Source organism: Mus caroli, unplaced genomic scaffold (genome assembly GCF_978045245.1).
Source record: "Mus caroli unplaced genomic scaffold, Mus_caroli_1 scaffold_11, whole genome shotgun sequence".
NCBI lineage: Eukaryota > Metazoa > Chordata > Mammalia > Rodentia > Muridae > Mus > Mus caroli.
In genome coordinates this window covers 20,301,920-20,324,119 of record NW_028227266.1, presented here as the reverse complement: position 1 = coordinate 20,324,119, position 22,200 = coordinate 20,301,920, and the positions used below count along the sequence as shown (strand labels likewise).

At 42.0% G+C, this 22,200-nt stretch overlaps 1 protein-coding gene across 2 annotated transcripts in view; it reads right to left on the bottom strand.

The window, feature by feature from the left end:
• Bmper (BMP binding endothelial regulator) overlaps positions 1-22,200 on the bottom strand; it is a 267,045-nt gene that overhangs the window by 185,564 nt on the left and 59,281 nt on the right. For both annotated transcript variants that reach the window (XM_021172558.2, XM_029481077.1), the window contains exons 5-6: positions 20,641-20,731; positions 16,940-17,022 (exon numbers count right to left, since the gene is read on the bottom strand). In XM_021172558.2, coding sequence (XP_021028217.1) covers positions 16,940-17,022; positions 20,641-20,731 — 174 coding nt within the window. The remainder of the gene's footprint in view (positions 1-16,939; positions 17,023-20,640; positions 20,732-22,200) is intronic.

Sequence of the window (22,200 nt, the reverse complement as noted above, 5' to 3'; positions counted from 1 at the left end):
TCGGTGAAGTAGCTGGATATAAAATTAACTCAAACAAATCAATGGCCTTTCTCTACACAAAGAATAAACAGGCTGAGAAAGAAATTAGGGAAACAACACCCTTCTCAATAGTCACAAATAATATAAAATATCTTGGCGTGACTCTAACTAAGGAAGTGAAAGATCTGTATAATAAAAACTTCAAGTCTCTGAAGAAAGAAATTCTAGAAGATCTCAGAAGATGGAAAGATCTCCCATGCTCATGGATTGGCAGTATCAACATTGTAAAAATGGCTATCTTGCCAAAAGCAATCTACAGATTCAATGCAATCCCCATCAAAATTCCAAATCAATTCTTCAACGAATTAGAAAGTGCAATCTGAAAATTCATCTGGAATAACAAAAAACCTAGGATAACAAAAACTCTTCTCAAGGATAAAAGAACCTCTGGTGGAATCACCATGCCGGACCTAAAGCTCTACTACAGAGCAATTGTGATAAAAACTGCATGGTACTGGTATAGTGACAGACAAATAGACCAATGGAATAGAATTGAAGACCCAGAAATAAACCCACACACCTATGGTCACTTGATCTTCGACAAGGGAGCTAAAAACATCCAGTGGAAGAAAGACAGCAGTTTCAACAAATGGTGCTGGCACAACTGGTTGTTAACATGTAAAAGAATGCGAATCGATCCATTCCTATCCTTGTACTAAGGTCAAGTCTAAGTGGATCAAGGAACTTCACATAAAACCAGAGACACTGAAACTTATAGAGGAGAAAGTGGGGAAAAGCCTTGAAGATATGGGCACAGGGGAAAAATTCCTGAATAGAACAGTAATGGCTTGTGCTGTAAGATCGAGAATGGACAAGTGGGACCTCATGAAACTACAAAGCTTCTGCAAGGCTAAAGACACCATCAATAAGACAAAAAAACCACCAACAGATTGGGAAAGGATCTTCACCTATCCTAAATCAGATAAGGGACTAATATCCAATATATATAAAGAACTCAAGAAGGTGGACTCCAGAAAGTCAAATAACCCCATTAAAAAATGGGGCTCAGAACTGAACAAAGAATTCTCACCTGAGGAATACCGAATGGCAGAGAAACACCTGAAAAAATGTTCAACATCCTTAATCATCAGGGAAATGCAAATCAAAACAACCCTGAGATTCCACCTCACACCAGTCAGAATGGCTAAGATCAAAAATTCAGGTGACAGCAGATGCTGGCGAGGATGTGGAGAAAGAGGAACACTCCTCCATTGTTGGTGGGATTGCAAGCTTGTACAACCACTCTGGAAATCAGTCTGGCGGTTCCTCAGAAAATTGGACATAGTACTACCGGAGGATCCAGCAATACCTCTCCTGGGCATATATCCAGAAGATGTCCCAACCGGTAAAAAGGACACATGCTCCACTATGTTCATAGCAGCCCTATTTATAATAGCCAGAAGCTGGAAAGAACCCAGATGTCCCTCAACAGAGGAATGGATACAGAAATTATGGTACATTTACACAATGGAGTACTACTCAGCTATTAAAAAGAATGAATTTATGAAATTCCTAGCCAAATGGATGGACCTGGAGGGCATCATCTTGAGTGAAGTAACACAATCACAAAAGAACTCACACAATATGTATTCACTGATAAGTGGATATTAGCCCAAAACTTAGGATACCCAAGATATAAGATACAATTTGATAAACGCATGAAACTCAAGAAGAATGAAGACCAAAGTGTGGACACTGTGCCCCTTCTTAGAATTGGGAACAAAACACCCAGGGAAGGAGTTACAGAGACAAAGTTCGTAGCTGTGATGAAAGGATGGACCATTTAGAGACTGCCGTATCCAGGGATCCATCCCATAATCAGCTTCTAAACGCTGACACCATTGCATACACTAGCAAGATTTTGCTGAAAGGACCCAAATATAGCTGTCTCTTGTGAGACGATGCCGGGGCCTAGCAAACACAGGAGTGGATGTTCACAGTCAGCTATTGGATGTATCACAGGGCTCCCAATGGAGAAGCTAGAGAAAGTACCCAAGGAGCTAAAGGGATCTGCAACCCTATTGTTGGAACAACATGATGTACTAACCAGAACCCCGGAGCTCTTGTCTCTAGCTGCATATGTATCGAAAGATGGCCTAGTCGGCCATCAATGGAAAGAGAGGCCCATTGGACTTGCAAACTTTATATGCCCCAATATAGGGGAATGCCAGGGCCAAAAGAATGGGAATGGGTGGGTAGGGAAGTGGGGGGCGCTATGGGGGACTTTTGGGATAGCATTGGAAATGTAATTGAGGAAAATATGTAATAAAAATATTAAAAATCAAAAAAAAAAAAAGAGATGCTAAACAAACACTGTAAGCCCTTACGTGAAGAAAAAGAATGACCAAGACTAACAAAATGCCATCTCCTGAGCAAACCAAAACGCAGGCACTGGGTGTGAAAAGGGAACTCTATAAGCAGCCTTCTCAGGGAAAGAGGATCACAGAATAAGATGTGTTTGGTAGACATCACCTCAGACAATGGGAAGATCCAGCTTCAGATGTTTAAATCTGATTCATAGTGAGTGTTCTAAATGTACACAGCGTAAGTAACTATCAAACGAACTACAGGCACAAGGTGTGGTGGGTCACACCTACAATCATGATGCTGAGGCAGGAGGATTGTTGCAACATTGAGGTCAGCCTGGGCTAGTAGTAGCCAGACCAACTTAGGCTATAAAGTAAGAGCCTGTCCTCCAACCTCCCCCCTAAAAATAGTAGATGGTCCTTCATAAAAGGGCCTACTATGTGCTGGTATACTGGTCACTTGACCTTTCCCACTTTCCCAGTTGAACATAAGGGAATGAAGGTTGGGCTCACTGCAATGTCCCCTTCACTTCCACATTGAGAAGCTACAGATCTTTCTGCTTTGTATCTGCTCTTCTGAATAAAATGGCTCTAAGAGTCTTGGTAGTGGCTGTCCATCTTACAAACCAGAATGTGAGACTCCGAGTTACAATCATTTGCTTGAATTGCAGGGCTGAATTAAACCCCCATATGAATCTAGAGGCCTGTCTCTCCATCAGGGCACATTGGCCTCAGAGGCTCAGACCCCAGGGAGAATATATAACTCTTGAGTTAACACCTGAATCTGTTAAGGTTCTAATCATGGATAGCTCACCCATGGAAAACTCAGTTTCTTTCTGTACTAACATTTGGACAACATCTGGAATGAGAAGCAGTGAGGATTTAGAGATGCAACACCTTAACATCTGCACAGGCTTCATGGAACTGAGACTCCTGCAAAGGCCTGGGGACGTCTTCTCCTCAGAGAACCTCAAAACTCTTCCAGAAAACCATCAGTCTCACGCTGCCTGGTTTTATATGACTGCAGAGACATGACAAGCTACTGGAATGCTTTTCCATTTCTGAGTTCTGGACACAATACCATCATCAGGGAAGCCTCAAGTTCCACTGTGCTTCACCCACTCAGCAACAGCTGTGATGCAGTCCAGCACCGGGAGTTCTCATCCTTGCCAGCAAACCCATCATATTGAATGGTCTAAACCCTGCCCTGGGGAACAAAAGATACTTCCTCTCCCTGCATTGCTGTTCTGCTGACAGAGCCCACTAATTTCAGAGCTAATGATCTGAGTCTCTCCCCTTCATCCAACATACACTGAAGGAAGCCCAGAGGCCTTGATCATTTAGAAAAATCATAATTTTTAAAACCCAAGCAGATATCCTTTTCTTTGTCTTGATAATAGAATAAATTGGAGCTAGGTTCATAAAGATAGTTTGCCTCTTTTAATATAGTCTGTGATATGAGCTGTTTATAATTTTACGTCATGCATTTGTCAGAACTCACAGACATATATGTTCCTTAAAGAGGAAAAGTTACGAGGCATCAAATTTAAAACAAAATTTTAAAATAAACTTAAAAATATAGCAATGTATTTTTTTTGTTGTCCTTGCAAAAGATAATTTCCACTAGCTGGGATTTGGGACTCTGCCCAATAACTGGCTTCCAGAAAAACACAGGCTTTGTCTGGATTGGGCAGTTAGGAACTGAAGAACCGGCCAGCACCCAGAAAAGCCTCATTCTGCTGGTGACTCTCAGAGAAGCAGAGATTTCAGGCCTCAGGGTTCTCCAGTTGCAAAGGGCAGAACTGACCCCCAAACATCTTTGCTTCTAAGATGTGGCCTTTCATCCTGTACAAATCTACACTACAGGCACAGATGCCCATGGCATGCCTAAAGCTGGCAGAGCAACACAGAAGCACAGGCAATCACTTCCAAGCACTAACAGGGCCCAGCCCAGCCCTCTTCCTAGTGTTTGGCCAAACAATTCTCCAAATGGTAGAAGTTTAAGGTACATGTCCATTTTGGTTACAAAAGAAATGCTGCTCCAATCTATGACAACTCTTGTGTTGGGAAACAAAGTCCCTTTAGAACCTGGTGCTGTGCTGGCACAGGCTCTGTGCTTTCAGTTAGGGGACGAGTTATTAAACATATCTGTATTCATTCTTTATGAATATTATGGATGCTGAGAACCTAATAAGAACCCCCAAGTTCTCAAGGGTCTCCACTCCCTCCCTCCCCCACCCTCCCCCCTTCCCCTCCCCTCCCCCTGCCCTCTTCCCTTGTCTCTCTTTCTCTCTCAGCTGAAAAGAACTATGTTTCCCAGCATCATGGAGAAAGCCACTCCTGGCATCTGCCCATCAAATTCGTAAACTTCAGACTGATGCAGAAAGAGCCCTAAAGACTACACAGCCCTATAATGCAGTGTGTGGAAAAATATTAAAAGTTTGTTCCATCAAATAAAACTATGAAAAAAATAAGGTATAGATCAGTATAAATAATGTGGTTTGAGTCATTTTTCATATTCACTTTGAAATGTAAAAGCAATTTTTCTATTTTTGAATTTTAATGTTTAAATTATGGCCAAGGGACCACAGCATATGTTGATATTGGACTAGATTACAAATTTGTACTAAGTCACTGTGATGAAGCAACCGTTTCCACACCCTATCAATGGAGACCAGTCTGGAAAAACGACAGCCTTTCTGTTTCTTTTGGGTTTTTTTTTCTTTTTTTTTCTCCCTGAAGATATCAACTTTTCTTTTGCTTAATTCCAGTAATACCCAGAGATGTTAAAATTTTTATGGTTTACCATCTGGAACAAACTACCATTAGTCATGATCCCAGTCTTGCTGTCTGATTCTGGATATCTCAGAGAACAGGGAAAAGGACTGGACAAAAGCTAGGTCCTCAGAACCCTGTGGCAGCAATGTCTGACCCAAGAGCTAGCCCCTCACCCTGACTCATTTCACAGTGCTCGGGCCACAGAAGGTCACTCCCACTTCCATTCATAAGGCCTGACTCGTTTGCAGTTTGCTTGGTATTTTAGCCCATATTTTCTAGGACATAGGAGAACAGGTGTCGAGTCATGGCTTGTACCTCAGTGTCACTGGGAAGTTGGGTTGCAAAGGAGCATGTTAGGTATATGCCAGGAACTCTCCTCCCCTTGTGCTTTAGTGCTCCCTGGTCTCTGGGGAGCACTGTGGCTCCCTGAGATGCAAACACATTGCTGCTTCCACACCAAGCAAGTGGTACCATTTAAAATTCCTCTCAGAGGGTCTGGTGGTAATTGAAGCCATTCATGGGACCACAAAAGCACTGCCACCCTCCAAATTGAACATTTGAATGACATTTAAAAGGTGCCAAAATGTGTAATCAATTCATTCAAAAGATATTTTCTGAATATCTAGTGTGCACATAACTCTATGATGCTTAGTCAAGGCGAGACCAAGCCTACAGTGAGAGCGACTGGAGGGGCTTTAGGAACATGGGGCTCTTTTGCCAAGGGACAGCTTGGCGGGGTCACTGGAAATCACTGAAAAGATTGAGGGGCTGGGAAAAGGGGCACACTGGAACAAAGGTGAGGGACAGGAAATGTGAGAGAGCAACATAAAATGGAAAAGTATCAAACTCTCAAGAGAAACAGACCTGGAAACATCCTGAACTGGGACCAGAGCACTAATATTTAATGCTAATCTGCATGAAAATCTTTAACTTTCTTTGTGGGAAGTTTAGCTCCCCTTTCTCCCAGTATTCCAGAATGCAACACTCTTTCCTGTCCCTGCTGTCCCCAGGGTAGGACACAGAGAACAGCTTTACCTCGGGTGCAGATGGCCACTGCCTCACAGTGCTCACAGTGACAGGATCAAGGATGGAAAACATGGAGTGGAAATAGACCAGGATGAAAGGAAAAGAATAGAGAAGGGCCCACAAGCTGAGGCAATATTTATCCACTTTACAGTTGGCATGACAGGGACAGTAGCATAAGGCAGTGGTGTGAGGGCTTCATTCACACATCTTCATAACTCTCTCTCATTCTTCCTGTCCTTCCTTCACTTCTTCCTTCTTTCCTCTCCTATTCTGTCTCCCCACCTGTCTCTCCTCCCTCTCTGTCTTTCATTCTTTCTAATAAGCATTGAACTTAGGGCTTTGTACACACTAGCAAGTACTCTACCACTGATCTACCATTGAGCCACATCCCCAGCTCACAATACAATTGTAAGTGCCCAGTAAAAACGTAGACATAAAGATACACAATTTACAAAAGAAACATTGATGACCAATAAAGGTAAAAAATTAAACCACAAACAGCATATATAAAACAACAAGTGGAAAAGCTGATTACGAATGAACACTGGTTCCAGGATCGAAAACACTTCGGCACAAGAAGTCAGGCTCCATTTAAGTATGCTTCTGACTGGAGTGGAAATTCAGAAACCACATATTTGAAGTAACTCAGAAGTACACACCAAATATACCTTAAAGTGCTTATGTTCTTGCTATATTCCTATGAATTCACCTTGAATAAATAATTCAAGATTAAATAATTAGATAAAGAAAAAATTTCAAAGATGCCTGATACATTATTCATAATAGTAGAAATTAAATATATAAAATTTAAATACCAGAAAAATGGCCAAGTCATAGTGTGCTTAGAGAACACTATGCAACTAAGAAAATTATGTTCAACAATCTTTTAGTGAAGTTTAAATACATTCACTATACTGGTTGGATACACATCTAAAATGCTTAGAAACAAAAGTGTATATATTTTGTTTGTTTTTTTTATTTTAAAATATTTTCATTTAGGTGGTCCTAAAGTTCATTGAACTTTAAAATTCTTGCCTATCAAGCCAAAGACCATAAGTTCAATCTTTAGTGCTCGCACGCACGCACACATGCACGCACACACACATTGCATCCACTTCAATGGTTGGCTATTCCCAGTCCAAACCCCTTAGAATGTGAAGTATTTTAAATTTTGAAACCTTTGACTAAATTAAAACTTTGTATATTGGTGCATTTGCATTTTTAATCTCAGATGTTTAGATTAGTAAATTTCAATGTTAAATAAAGAATGGTTACCTACATATAAATACACTGTCCTACAATTATGTAACTGCAGTAAGTCGGGGGAAAGATTGGAAAGAAACACATTAAATATTATTACACTATGTGTTTTAAGTTGTACAATTATTTCTATTCTCCAATACATTTGCAACATATTTTGTTCCACATGCAGTTTAAGATGATCAGGAAAGACTCAAATGTATTGGAGAATAGAAATAATTGTACAACTTAAAACAAATTGTGCATCCAAATCAATATATTGTAACTGCCTGAAGAGAATCAAGTCCCCTTGACGATGGTTCTCAGAGTCTAACACTGTACCTAACATTATCAGGTGCTCAATCCTTGTTAAACTAATATATGACTGGCTGGATGCAGAGATAAATGAAAAGACAGAAATAAGAAGGGATGGCTAGTTGAACAGTTCAACTGTTTAATAAAATTCTTCTTTCCTGGAATCTTCAGGAGACAAAAGAGGCCCATCTTGTGATGAACTTTGAAGCCACATCATCTCATCCCTGTCTAAGAAGGTCGCTGAGCTTCTCAGATGCCTGGGCTCCCCAGATCCCCACAAGGCATTGATGCACCCCACCAGATACTCGTTTGCTTCTATTCCTCTCTGAAAGCAGAGAAAGTGAGGGTAACTCCATCCCTGAAACCACCACATTTCCCTGCATACTCATTGCAATTTGGCAGGAGAAACATTGTAGATCAAAGTGCCTCACTCCCCAGCTGATGCAAGGCTAATAGATATGTGTTCTTCATCCTCTCCAGCTCCATTGTGACATATGCTCAGGCTGAATGCCTGTGGATAAAATCTGGTATGAGTTTAAACTTGCTTAGTCGTGTGAACTTAGAGGGAGGAAGTGTCATTTACTTTTATTGTGTTGATATCTCTTGCATCAGATTTGCGGTTCTTTGGTGGATGCTTGCAGTGCTATCATTTCTCCCTTTACATTGCTAGTTGTTGCTCACTCCATAGTCTCAAATGGCATTTTAAATGTCTAGGAGTGGCTATAGATAATGCCTGCAAACTACACTGGCTGCTTGCAAAGGCAGGTGGCTTTAAAGCCAGGCAGTGCTGTTTTTCTATTTTCTGACCTCGATGACTTCAGACAAGCTACAGAGTTTCATAGAAGTTCAGTTTCTTCATCAAAAGAGGAGCTACTATCTCTTAGGTTGTAGGATAACTGTGAAAGTAAACATGCAAGTGCCGTGTGGTCCTTGAACACAGTACATGTGTAGCAATAGACACTATCAGGGTCAACAATTCTTATGCAAAGAAATCACGTGCTGATTTCCTTTCAAACTATGTTTTTCTACACATTTTCAAATGTTGTGCAAGAAAATTTTTGTTTTAGATGTTCAGATTATTGTTGGCATGGTAACTCCCTATATAGAAAAATCACTTCACAGGGTGCTGTAAATTATATAAGGCACCAATCATAAGGAATGTTATAAGCTATAAAAAAAAATAAGACACCTATGAAAATACCTCTTGAAAAATCATGAGATTTGAACTATAGGACAGATATCCTCAAGCTTTTCACACTGAAAAGATAAAAGCCTAAGTCTCCACTGTCTTTAAAAACATAGTGAAAGTATCATCTAATAATAGCTCAACTAAGCTGATGAACTCTTAAATGCATGGAGGGAAAGCCGTCCCTTGAGCTGCTTTCTGCCAGATGTAACTTAATATAACCATAAAATTTACCCAGTCAAAACCAAGTCCTCACACTGAAAGATCCACCTTAGGGCAGACCCCACCTTTGTCTTCTCCCTTCTGAGATATAATTAAGTCTTTATTAAGGTCAAGTATCAATAATCATGGTAGACAGCTAAGCCAGTGTTACCTCAAAACACTGCATTTTGGAGATTTTCCAACGTCAACTATACAAGAATTATATGCCCGTGGCTTGAAACTAAGAATTCTGATAAACTCTTAAAACAGTCTTTATCAAACAGGTGCCACCCTACCTGCTTACATTCAATGTAACATAGGTCATCCACATTCAGTTTCATAGACCAGCCTAACACAAACACAATACCAGTCATTTTCTAAGCACGTTGGAGGCCCCTCCTGGAGGCTAGATGTTTGCCAACTGTGTAAGAAAAAGAATTTGTCTTGTTATTGATTAGTTAACCATTCAAAGCCAAGATCACTCTCATCCTCAGAGTGATGGTGGACATGGGAAGAAATTGAAACACTGTAGCATATTGCACCAATGTTTTAGACTAGTTTTTAAAACTGCTGCGAGCTTTTTGGCCTACATAAGTCAGATGAACTGCCCACATTGATCTAATTCTCTCAATAATTGCTCAATTCTCCAATTTATTGCTCAAATGTAGCCAAATTTCTCCCTGTGGACAGGGAAGATATAATGAGAGCCTGTGACTACAATGTGCCAAACGGTACTCATTACCACAAGTAAGACAAAGGACATAGAGAGGGTCCAGGCCTGGGAGGTCTCAACTCCCAAAAAGAGCATGGTTGAAAGGGTATACCTGTGTCTCCTGTGACATCATGTGACCACAGACATTATCATGTCTTCCTCTGCTTCCTATGGCGTGGTTGTACAATCCCAGCAGCAACAATGTCACTCCAGGGTCAAATCTGAGGGTGCAGCTTTTGAGTTCCTTTTAAAAGATCTGTCACCAGTCCTATCACTGGTGGCTACTTCCTGTCACAACCTCTGCTGCCAGGGGTCAGTCGCAGACATTTGGAGGGGTGGCTTACAGGGCACTTCTCAAGTATGACAGCCCCTGGGAAGTCATGTCCTTGCCAGACAAAGATATTTTATTAAGTGTTGCTGCAGCTGACACAATCTGCCTTCTTTCCCGCCCTCCTCCACAGCAGCCCACATCCCTCACTCTTCCCTGCTGACCCAAAGGAGAAGACAGAGGGCAGCGGGGGGGAGGGCAATGCAGACAAAATGGGAAGCAAGATCTGCATCATTTGCACTTGAATGTAGTCATTATTATCAATTAGAAAGAAGACAATGTATTTTAAACATCACCAAAGTGACCTAATAACTAAGCATTTTGATGTTTGGGGAATGAAGCATTGGGTTTTTATAAGGAATCAAAACAAGCTTCCATCAAGATAAATTGTTCAAGTTTCTAACACAAAATAAGTGGGAGCCCACTGAAGATGGGGGTGATGGTGTGAAAAAGAAAAGGACAAAGGGAAAGCCAGTGGAAAGGGAGACTGGTGTTTCTCAAACTTCAGTGGTCTAGTAGCTCCTCTGCTGATCCTTCAGACTGTGGCTTTAGCTTCCATGGGCCCCTAAGAAGACTAAGAGGCTACACTTCTGACAAACATGCAGAAGCAGCAGTGTCGAGGTAACCCGGCCAGAGGTCAGAACGTCCAGCAAAGAGAGAATTGGGAAAAGGCCAAGGGCACAGGACAGGATATCCTTAAAAAATGCAGGCTAGGGGAGGGAAGCCACAGGACCTCCATCTTCTTCATTCTCAGAATCTCACTCTCCCTGGGAGACACGCTTTGCAATATGTCAAGGGTAAGTGAGAGCAAAGGTGTTTATGGACTTCAGGGCTGCTAGAGCCAATAAAGCGGAGCTCCTCCATCACAGACAGCCCATTAACAACCCATGTTTATTGGTAAAAATGTTCTGAATTTAGCACTCCTTTGTCAGCAAAAGCAATTGATCTTGGCCAGTTAATTTGGGCGGTTTTACAGACTGAGGCCTTCACCACTTTTCTAAGAGTGTCCTACAACACTGTGGGCCTACCTCCTCTTATCAGTAATTTCCAAGAACCCTGAACCTATAGAGTTTCTAAAACAGATTGTTTTTTAAAAAAAATAAAAATGAGAGAGAGAGAGAGAGAGAACATAAACATATCCCATTGGCACCTTCACTTTCAGTCATACAATTTTCTTGAAGATAGGTTTTAGAGAAATGCCTGTGACAGCTGCCCCATTTCCTGTACATTTGACTAAGCAACTGTGTGTTAGATAGGCAGGATAAACAGACAGACACAGAGATGCATGGATAGGCATATAAATATACAACTGATAGGTAGATACATAGATACATAGGATGACTGCTGATTGATAAATAGATGATAGATAAGGATGATAAGTGAATGATAGATAGATAGATAGATAGATAGATAGATAGATAGATAGATAGACAGACAGACACGAATAGAATCTCAAGTTCAAACCAAAGGAAGTTTATGCTTTAACAAATGTTCAACGTGCTTCCTGCAACTCAGGAAATAATCATTGCTGTGTTTTAAAACTACCACAGTTCTTATATCAAACACATCTTATAAGAAACATGCCCTAATATGACCCAGACCAATGTATGGTACAGCTAAGGGAATGCAAATCATCACTCCCCTGATCGGTATTGGGACTCTGGTTGCAATCCTTTTGGCTCTTATTTATAGAGTGTAAATGGGGCTGATATTGTTTAATGGGTGATGATAAAGCCCTGAATTTCCTAAGTGAGTCATGATGATATTCACACCTAAAAATGTTAGACTCTTGGCTTCTGGAATGGGTAGGAGTAAAGGGTTGTGGAGTCCTCTCCAGATACCATCAAAGGCTAGCATGTTCTCAGCTGTCTGGAATGCCATGCATACTGTCCTGACTGAACCAGGATATAAAGTCATATGCAAAGCATTTGTTTCATTAGCTAAGGCATCCATCTCAGTCAGATGAAGCGCCTTTCTGGTGGTCTGCCTCTGTCACCACATCACAAAAACACAGCTACACAGATTTGGAGAAAAATAAAATTGGAGAGTGTAAAGAGAGGGACCGAACTTCACATGCAAGCCACACAGCAATGACAATGTTTTACTGGAGAGAAGGAGCACTGCAAGCAGCCATCAGTCAGAGCATAGATAAGGAAAACACCCACTCACCCAGTTCCAGAGCAAACAGTAAGCAAAGGGCAATGGCACAGTGAACTGTAGTGAGTATCTCAGGCAAGGGTGGATTGCCTAGTCAGAGAGAACTGGCTTGTCACAGGATGGAAGAAGAAAACATTATTACTTTCATATACTACCTGAAACAGACCAGAAAGTGGAGAGAAGAAGACACACACTACAGAGCACGTGATGATAAACACTGAAGACAGGAAGATGAACATACACAGGATGACATGCCCTCTGCCACAGTAACACAGAAAGCAAGATCACTGGACTCTCTCTCTCTCTCTCTCTCTCTCTCTCTGTGTGTGTGTGTGTGTGTGTGTGTGTGTGTGTGTAGGAGAGGGAGAGAGACAGAGACACAGAGACAGGGAGAGGACAGAAGCAAAAAAGAGAGTGTGGTAAAGAGATGGAAAGAATACAGATACGGTAACAAGTTAGAGCCATAGCATCTCAGAAATATAAATAGGGAAATGCTGTCACTTTTTGAGGGAACACTGGGTACACAGAAAACTAGACTAATGTAGTTATGACAAACTTGGAAATCTCTAACATTCTCCAGAGGAACAAGGAAAAGCATGGGCGAGGAACTAGAGACATGAAAGAGAATGAAGGCGGGGCGATGAGTGTTGTAAATGTGTGTATGTATAGGGATGTGTAGACCTATATGTACAGACATATGCAGAGACATAGCATGTTTCTCATGCACTCTGATGAGCATAAGGACTACACATAAGCATACATATCTGTTGTTGATAACTCTGGACACCTTGCTATCCTTATCTTCTCAAACTTGTCACCTGAGTTCACCATCAGTCATCTACCATCAGCATCTGTGTTTCTTCCTCTTCTGCTAAAGGGCACTTGACCATCTGAGTGGCAGCTGGAAATGCCTGCCAATGGATACCCTCCCAGAGAGAGTTCTCAGTCAAGACTGATGGGAGATCACATAAGCACATCGCAGCCCCCAGCCCTCAAGGAGGAACATTCTGAGGCATGAAATGTATACAGGCTTCAAGAGGTTCCTAGGCAAGACTAAGATTGACCTGCAGTGGCAGTTCACTGAGGTCCTGGTTCATTTGTGTTCCTGTAACAAAATTGCACAGGTTGGGTAATGTATTAAGAATAGAAACTTAGTTCTGTTGAACAGAGAGTCTGCAACTTTCAGAATAAAGCACCCAATTTGCCTGATGAGAGATGCCTTCTGCTCCCAAGATCGTGCCTATGAATGTATTCCCCCAGTGCACGTCTTTAATCCTGGCACTTGGGAGGCAGAGGCAGGTGGATTTCTGAGTTTGAGGCCAGCCTGGTCTACAGAGTAAGTTCCAGAACAGCCAAGGCTACATACACAGAGAAACCCTGTCTCAAGAGAGAGAGAGAGAAATCGAGATCAGACTTCTCCCTCCTGACCACTTACAAATCCACCCATAAGAGCAGACCCCTCATCATCTAACAGATTCCTTGAGTACCCACTTCCTAACACTACCACAGTGAAGACTAATGCTAAGCACATATTCAGGGGGTGTGGCACTCTCCAGGTCCTAGAACTTGACAGTGTACCCTCACCTGGACTTTTATCATCCTTCCTTACCCCATCTCCCACATAAACTCATAAACTACCTGCATTAAGTTGTTTGATTCAGGATCTGTTTCTAGGGAAATCCAAACATAGATATTAAATGTATTTGCATATTAGTGTTTATAGTCATACTTGTATACATTTGCATATATATGGATGTGCATGTTTGTATCTCTATATAAACAAGTAGACTGATAAATATAGACTATATGCACACAAATATGTATTTACATAAATACAGTTGTCCCTCCACATCCATGGAAGACACAACTGTGGACCCAGCCACCCGCAGATCCAAGGATGTTTGGGAAACTGTCTATACTGACCATATCAGATGGTTTTGTCATAAGTCCCCAAATAAAAGAATTTAATACTTAAATTATTAGACTATTGTATAATAAAATTTACATATCATTTATATTGTTTTTTCTTCTAAGTAATCTAATGATTATCTCAAGGATATGCGTGTTATATGTGATTGCTATGCACTTTCACAAATTTAGATAAAGAACTTAAACATCTGATTTGCGCATTTATAGGAAATCTGAACAAATCTCTAGGAGATCCCAAGAGAAAGATGACACTATGTGTGTGCTTGCATGGCTCTTTATGCAGCACTAGCACTTTTTGTTAAAATGTACGCTCCTTCTCTGTAGGGGAAGCCCACAGACTAAGACTTTGAATGCCCCTCCATGAAGCCTCACCATCCCCAACTTCCACCTCCTATCTCATGCACCTTTCCCCTAGAACCTCTTCAGTCAAGTGCTCAGTCTCTCACTGGTGCTGGTTAAAACCTTTCATCTCCACACTCTCACTCAGGAAGACGTCCCCTCGCACCTTTGTATGTCTGACACATCAAAACCCCCAAACCAGCCGCCAGATAAGCTTGGTAGCCACAGAGTCAGGTCACAAGTTTGAAACATTACACTACCAGCAAACATCCCCATGGCCTCCACACTCAAGACAGGGCCATTAGCTGCCCAGGTATCACTTCGTCTTTTTTTTTTTTTTTTTTAAGTAAACTACATCAAAAGATAGCAAAGGGGGGGAGTATTTTAAAGCCAAGCCATTTTAATAATGAACTACCAGAACTAAAGTTTATACCTTAAACTTTTGTATTCATGAGAAAGAACATTTGCCATGAGCATATCCCATATCGTAGTCCACCACACACGCTGTCCTCAAGGGTGAGTCCATCCTCTTTCCCATTTATTCTAATGGTCTAAAGACCGGCAATGAGGAACATAACCAAAGCCAGTAGTTACCTAGGACTGTGGGTGCACAGGAGACTAGACTAACATCAAGAAGGGATACAGACGACAGGTCTGGGAAAAAGCATCTAAGCAAGAAAGCTTAGACAAACATCTTTAGATTTTTACTCTTCTCCACTGGAAATGAAAGCAGGACTTCCAGGGGCCTGAACTTGGCCTCAAGTGTGCTTCACTCCGCACATACTGAATTTAAAAGCACACAAAAATCCACATGTCTCAGTCTGGAACCCCTACACACATAACTTCATTTCCAGCCCCAGTTCTGGAAACTTCTGACATCACTGGTGAAATGACAGGGATCTGTCCTCCTTCTTAGCACCTGCCAAGTTTCTTCTCCACAGAGGGCTGGCTGGCTGGCTTTGGCACACCTTTAGCAGACAATTTGTTGTGCACACATTTACAATTTCCTATTGAAATCTGCCTTTTTTTTTCTCAAACTACTTCCATAAGATTGTCATTGAAAAAAAAATACTACATATTCTAACATGGAAGAAAGGAAACTATAAATGGCTAACTTTAAACAAGAAGTAGAAATCACTCACATAAAAATGTAAGACAAAGCTAACTACTAATAGTGAGATGGAAGCAGAAGCTTTGTGGAAATATAGATGCTTATGTTTGTTTTGATTAGGAAGTGTGTCTGCAGTATACTGTATATATCCTGTGTTGTTTTTTATATCTGGATATGTGCATATGTATCCCTCTTCTTCTCCGGCTCCTCCTTCTCTTCCTTCCTTCCCCCTTCATACAAGTACCATCACGTGACAGACCCTGGTCATGTTTACTGTCATCTGGACCTGAAGCTGAGTGAGTGTTTTCCGCAGGAAGGAACCTAGTAGAAAAAAGACTCAGGAAAAGCCGTGAGTCCCAGAGCTTCACGTGCCCCTGCTTGGAAAGCATAGGATGCTAGAGTTCCTCGTGAACTTCTCCTTAATATCCTAAGATGTATCTGCATCATCACAAGTGACCTGGGAAGTGTGTGTTCTTTATTTCTTAGTGTGTACTATACCAACTCCTACTGTAGAGAACAGTTTGACTAACTGCTGAACCCCTATCTCCCCATCACCTCAATCACCACTGGTTTTACTTCGGATTTAAAATATATTCATTTTAAAAGTCCCTGTAAAATCATAGAGAAGGTCTAACACTTTTCTCACCTCTATGCATGATGGAAAGATGAGTCTCTGAGAGTCTCATTACTCTACTCTGCCTGAATCTGGTATTTATAGGCAATTTCCACCTGCCAAGGCCATACAATCATAGGTGTCCAGACCTCACCCCATCCCACAGGGCACATTGAGACTAATTGTTTGCATCTTCCGATCTCCCTGGGCTGCACAGAATTGAAAGCTATCCCAACACGAAGCACCTCTGCTCCATGAAACAGAGGACCAAGAGTCTTCCCCCAAATGGGGGTGGAAGATCAGCTCCTCCACTTGAGGGGACAGTGGGTCTTAATGAAAAGCCAGTTTTTCTCCAGAGGACACGGGGGAAGTTCTGCAGACAATGAGAGTTATACAGTTGGAAACCTATAAGTCACGACCAGGATGCTACCGAACACTGGAAGGAATGCCTGCAAACCAATACATTACATAGCACAGGACCCCAGCCCAGGAGTCAACATCAAAAAAGCAGCGAAGCTTGCCTTACATAGAGTGGGTTTTCCTTTGGCTCTGCATCTTAAGAGCCTAATGAGGAGAGAGTGAAAAGATGAGGTTCCTCTCAGTGAATGCTAGAAGCAGCTAAGCCTAAGGACCCCCTAGCAATGCCCTAGCAGTACTTACAAGGCAGGAGCATGTGATACACTTGTTTCCTTCTGGCTGAAATTCTTCTCCTTCCCGGTATTGCACACCTTCAAACACACAGCCTGGAAAACAGAGTTTGGAATTAGAACAACAGAATTCGTTCAGTTTGGCAAGGTCGTTCTACCCTCTGATTACCATCTTCTACCTGTACTCTCTACCTCTCCCCAGTATAAATCCTCTTTGATTACAATATCAGGCAGAATTAAATAGGGAAAATGATACAGTCCAGATGATTGGCATGTTGGCACAGGTCCAGAAACCCTGAAGATGATAGAAAACAAATGACTGTGGAACTTGAGTCAGCCCATGGACCACAGATGTGCGATGGTGAATCACGCAGCGAGATTTGGAGCCGCAGCGGGATGGCGCTGACCACAGCCAGGGGGACCAACTCCAGAGAGGTCAGAAGAGGTCAAAAGAGACCATAGCAAGGCCAAGGGAGAGAAGGTTGAGATGAGAAAGAGCAGATGCCTCTGTGGGCGGCCACTTGAGTACCAGGAATAACACAGCCTGTTCCTGGCCCAGCATGCCCTCGGTTCCCACATCACCTTCCAATACTGCAGAAAAGAAGCTCCATCCCTTGTCCCATAGATAATTAAAATCATAGCAGGTGCCTCTGAATTGGAACATGAATTCGATTCTGACACACCTGATGCCTATATATAGTGTCATGTTCAAAGGCAAAAATGGTCAGCGATAAGACAGGATGTGCCCTACGGCTTTCTGTTCCACTCTGTGTGTGTCTGTCTGTGTGTGTGTGTGTGTGTGTGTGTGTGTGTGTGTGTGTGTGTGTTTGTGATGGGCTCTAGTGCCTGACAAGTTTATCTCATAAAAGCTCTCACTTCCAGGAAGTGTTTCCTATTCAAAAAGTACTCAGGGAAACACTCTAAATGACCTGAGACACAGGCTGGCATGCAACTGTGTCAGTGAATGGCAAAACCACTTCCCTCAAGACTGTCCTCAGAAAGCCAGGATCCTGAGGTCATACCCTACATAGTAGACAACATTAGAAATGTGGGTAGACTTGTGTGAAGGACAGAGGAGTTCAAGACAATGCCAGAAGAAACCACCAGATGCTTAAAGCAACCAGTTCCTAAGGAAGAAGAATGTTCCTGGTCCTATAAATCTTCAGGGAACTGTGACTCTTTGCTTAACAGAAATACATGATGATAAGCCCTGAATCCAAAATATGATAGCCAAGTAAAGAAATTCAAATGATGACCCAGGCACAAAAACTTTTTATAGCTATGGCCATAGCTAGCAATCAGCTGTCTCCGTGCTGTTCAGACGATGTTGAAAATCTTGGTAGCATGGCCTTCCCAGTTGCTGTGTCTCAGCATTGTTCATAATGACAGATGCTTAATAGTCTATTCCCCAAAGAGCACTTCCAACAAAGTGTCTTCAATCTTTCCCCATGTTTACACCTCCGACTGTCATATGGCTTGCCACAACAATCTATATTTGACAACTTAAACAACAGAATTTAAAATGAAATCTCGACTTCCATCACGCCCACCATCCTTGAGCAATATGCAGAGTCTACAGTGAAGGAGCAGACAACCAAGAATGCCCTGAAATCCATTTCAGGAGGAAACAGCTCACATGTTTGTCATTATGCAGAATGCCAGTGTGATCAATGGCAGATGCCAGTCCTTCTGAGTTACCAGGATAAATACCCTAAGGCTTTCCCTGACTATCCCTATCTAGAACCAGCTGAGGCTTCACTCCAAAACAAAAGATGAGACATACTGGAGAGGGCACCTTCTAAATTTGCATCCCAACTTGGCTGTTGGAATTCAGGGGAAGGAGCAGAGCTGAGAGCAATCTCATCCCCCAGGGCTCACAGCCTGCTCAGTTATCACTAGTGTGTGGCACTGGCATGCTCCTATTTAAATATTTGCCTTCCAGAACCTAAATAGAACACTTCTCCTGGAACTGATGGGGTAGGCAGTGTGATCTGATGGCTAAGAATGAGAAGAAATCTGATCCCAGCTCCATCTGTGTTGCTTGGTCACTATGGGCCTTGGTAAGACACAGTCGTGGGGTTGGATTTCTGTAGTTCTGCAGACACTTTGTGTACCCTTGGATGGTTGTAAGGACTTAACCCTGCAATGTGTACAAGGATGCAGTGCAGTTCTCTCCTTCCTGGGAACTGAATCAGAAAAGCCAGTGACAGAAGCAAGCCCCACGGACCACATGCCTATGTTTTTAAGGCAGCAGAACACAGAACTGTCTCCAAAGTGACAGGGTGTGAGATGCAGTGAAAGGTGTTGAGTTTTAAAGCGCCCTTCATATTACCCTCACATTACATAGCTCCTTGAGGGCTCCTGTGACTGAGGGGGGCCCGGAATTAATTCTTCATTGCTGTCTACTAAAAAGAACTAAATAATATTTTAAAAGTAATTATAAGGTTTAAATCTACATAGTAAAAAATATCTATCCTATTAGCAATCTCGAACTTGACTACATATAGAAATTATTTGGGCCTATCCCTGCCACTGCCTTGAAGATAAAAAAAAAAAAAAACCAGGTGCAGCCTAGGCATTAACATTTAGTTTTCCAGGTCCAGTCTGAAGAGCTGAAAATTTGATTTAATAAAGCTCCTATAGGTGTCAAAGGACATGCTAGCACAGTTCAAAACATCTAGCATTCTAAGAAAGAAAAGTATTCAAACAAAAACTGCTGATCAATTTGAAGCAGTTAGCTTATGGAATTGTCTAACCAGTGTTTCCCCCCCTCCCCCCATTGGTGTAGACTGAGGAAATACCAGTTTTATAGAAACTTTGCAGTAAAAGAAAGCTAAAGATAAGGTCTCTCAGGACTCAAAGAAAACCAGACACAGGGGAAACTGTCTGTGGGTTTCAATGGAACTGACATGTAGAAGAAGGACGATCTCTGCAGAACATCCCACAAGGGGCTTCTGCTACCTCATGGGAAGGTTCAAAGAGTAGCCGGTCCTTTGCATGCTACCTCACAAAGTAAAGAATGGTAGTCGTGAGTAACATCACCAGTGAGGCAAAGGCTCAAAGAAAACACAAAACACCTGTCTGAGACTATCAGCCGCAGGCTTAAAAGATCAGGAAAAACATCTCTCACCTCGAAATCCTCAGGCTCTCCAGAGAGAGTAAAAGAAGACACAGGAACCTTCCCACCACTAGAAAAGGCTTCCTCTGCTATCCACTCAGTAGAAGGACAGCAGGCCCAGCTTGTTAAACCACACTGAAAACTGAAACCAACAAAACTCCAAACTAAAGTCATGTGGGACACAGCTCTCCACTTTAAAAAAACATCTGGTCACCTCATCATCGAGACACACTCTGGCTGAGGAGGTATTGCAGTAAGAAGAAGTTTTTAAAAAAAATGCTGATCACAAGGAAAGCCATAGTCCTTCCTTCCAAAATAAGCATTACCTGTGGCTTAGAGTGGAAAGCAGGCCTCTGAGCTTGGGGATTCCACAAGCCAAGACCTACAGCATATAGTTCCTTTAAGTGCTAGGCACACAAGAGCCCAACAGCTATTGCTACTCAAAGGAGCTTCCTCTCCAAGCTCATTACAGTGTACAGATGTAAAGTCCAGTCTGGATAGGGGAGAGAAATGATGTATTCCTGATAGAACACAGCAACAACAACAGCACTGTGCTGCACCAGGAAGCTAATCGGCTTCCCTTTCTTGGTCATTACCTGGACAGGTAGGGCAGCAGGCTCCTTGATGCTCTGCGGGATTTTTACAATGAACAACACAGCGCACCTCAGACTCTGTCACCACACCCTCCTGGAAAACAGAATGTCACAAGTAAGTCAGCCCAGAATCATCACTTGAGTTACTTCTCTAGGGAAATAGGAAATGGGACAAACCCAAATCCCCAAAGTGCAAGGTTGGCTGTTGGACCTGGAAATGAAGATGCAAATGAGAAAAGATCCAACTCATCAGAGGGGATGCTTTGGACCTCAATTTACATGTCCTGTCCACCTGTTATTTGTCCCATCATGCAGCTGGCTTTGGTCCTGTGGTTTTTTTCCTTTAAATTTGTTTCGAAGGATCTCCTTGCTGACTGTGAGCATCTCACAGTCCCAGATGGGTGTTAATACCTGTTTTAAGTTGTCCTTAATGGCTGTATTTTCTAACACAGTTACAACTCTTAGCCATTAATTACAAGCACAGAGGAGGATCAGATCTCCGACACTCGTGAAAAATTCTTCCCACCTTCTAGGGAAACAGTCACCAGGTCTACAGCCTTACAAGTGCCACTTGGACTCAAGTAGAACCTGGGACTCAGTCTCCTCCATCAGTAAATGAAAAGATTAGAGAAAATTACTCCTAAGTTCATATTTGAGTGTGTCAAAACAGATTGGCATAGGTTCAAATGATGAAATCAGGAGAGTCTGTACCAAGCTGATCTCAGTAACTAAACGACAATGGAAGATTTGGGGGTTGATCACTTGTTTGTTTGTTTTTTGATTTTTTGTTTTTGTTTTTGTTTTTTGTTTTGTTTTTTTGAAATGGGATCTCAGGTAGTCCAAGCTTGTCTTGAACTGACAGTGGGTGACCTTGAGCTTCTGGCCCTCCTGCCTCCACCTCCTAAGTGCTGAGGTCACAGGGGGGCATCACCATGACAAGTTTCAAGCAAAGCATTTTTTGAAATTAAATTTCAAGATCAGTCTTTGTTGAGTTTCCTCTATATTTCCCACCCACTTTTTCTAAGTGAATTCATATTCTCAGGAGTTTGATTTGGGTCTGTATGGAGAGTAGCACAGGCTGAACATAGATATTGTGATCTCATAACAAAGCTATTTTCTTCCATGTGTCTGCCACACATACACAGGGGACATTTTACTCTAAATGTTTTCATATCATGCCTGGCTTGAGGATGTCACTACTAGAATTTATTACAGCATTTATCACATTTGGGGCAAGGGATGCTCAAATACCAGCAATAAACATTTGAAACTGTACTCTCTACTTCTATAGCTGAAGCAAGGCGGTGAGGTAAGCTCAATTCTCCTTCAGTATCGGCCACCCAAACGGAGGCCTCAGGGGAATTCTCAGCAGGAATTTCGCATCGTGATCTCCAGATTTTTCTCTCCTAGTTAAGAAATCAGAAGTGGGTAAAAAATGTAGAATTTTCATCATTAGAACTCCCTTGGCACACACTGTAAGAAAATACGTAGAATTCTACGCAAATGGAAAGAGACCAGATTATCAGACTTGTTGTCACCCGTCTGGCACCTAGCTGTACCTAC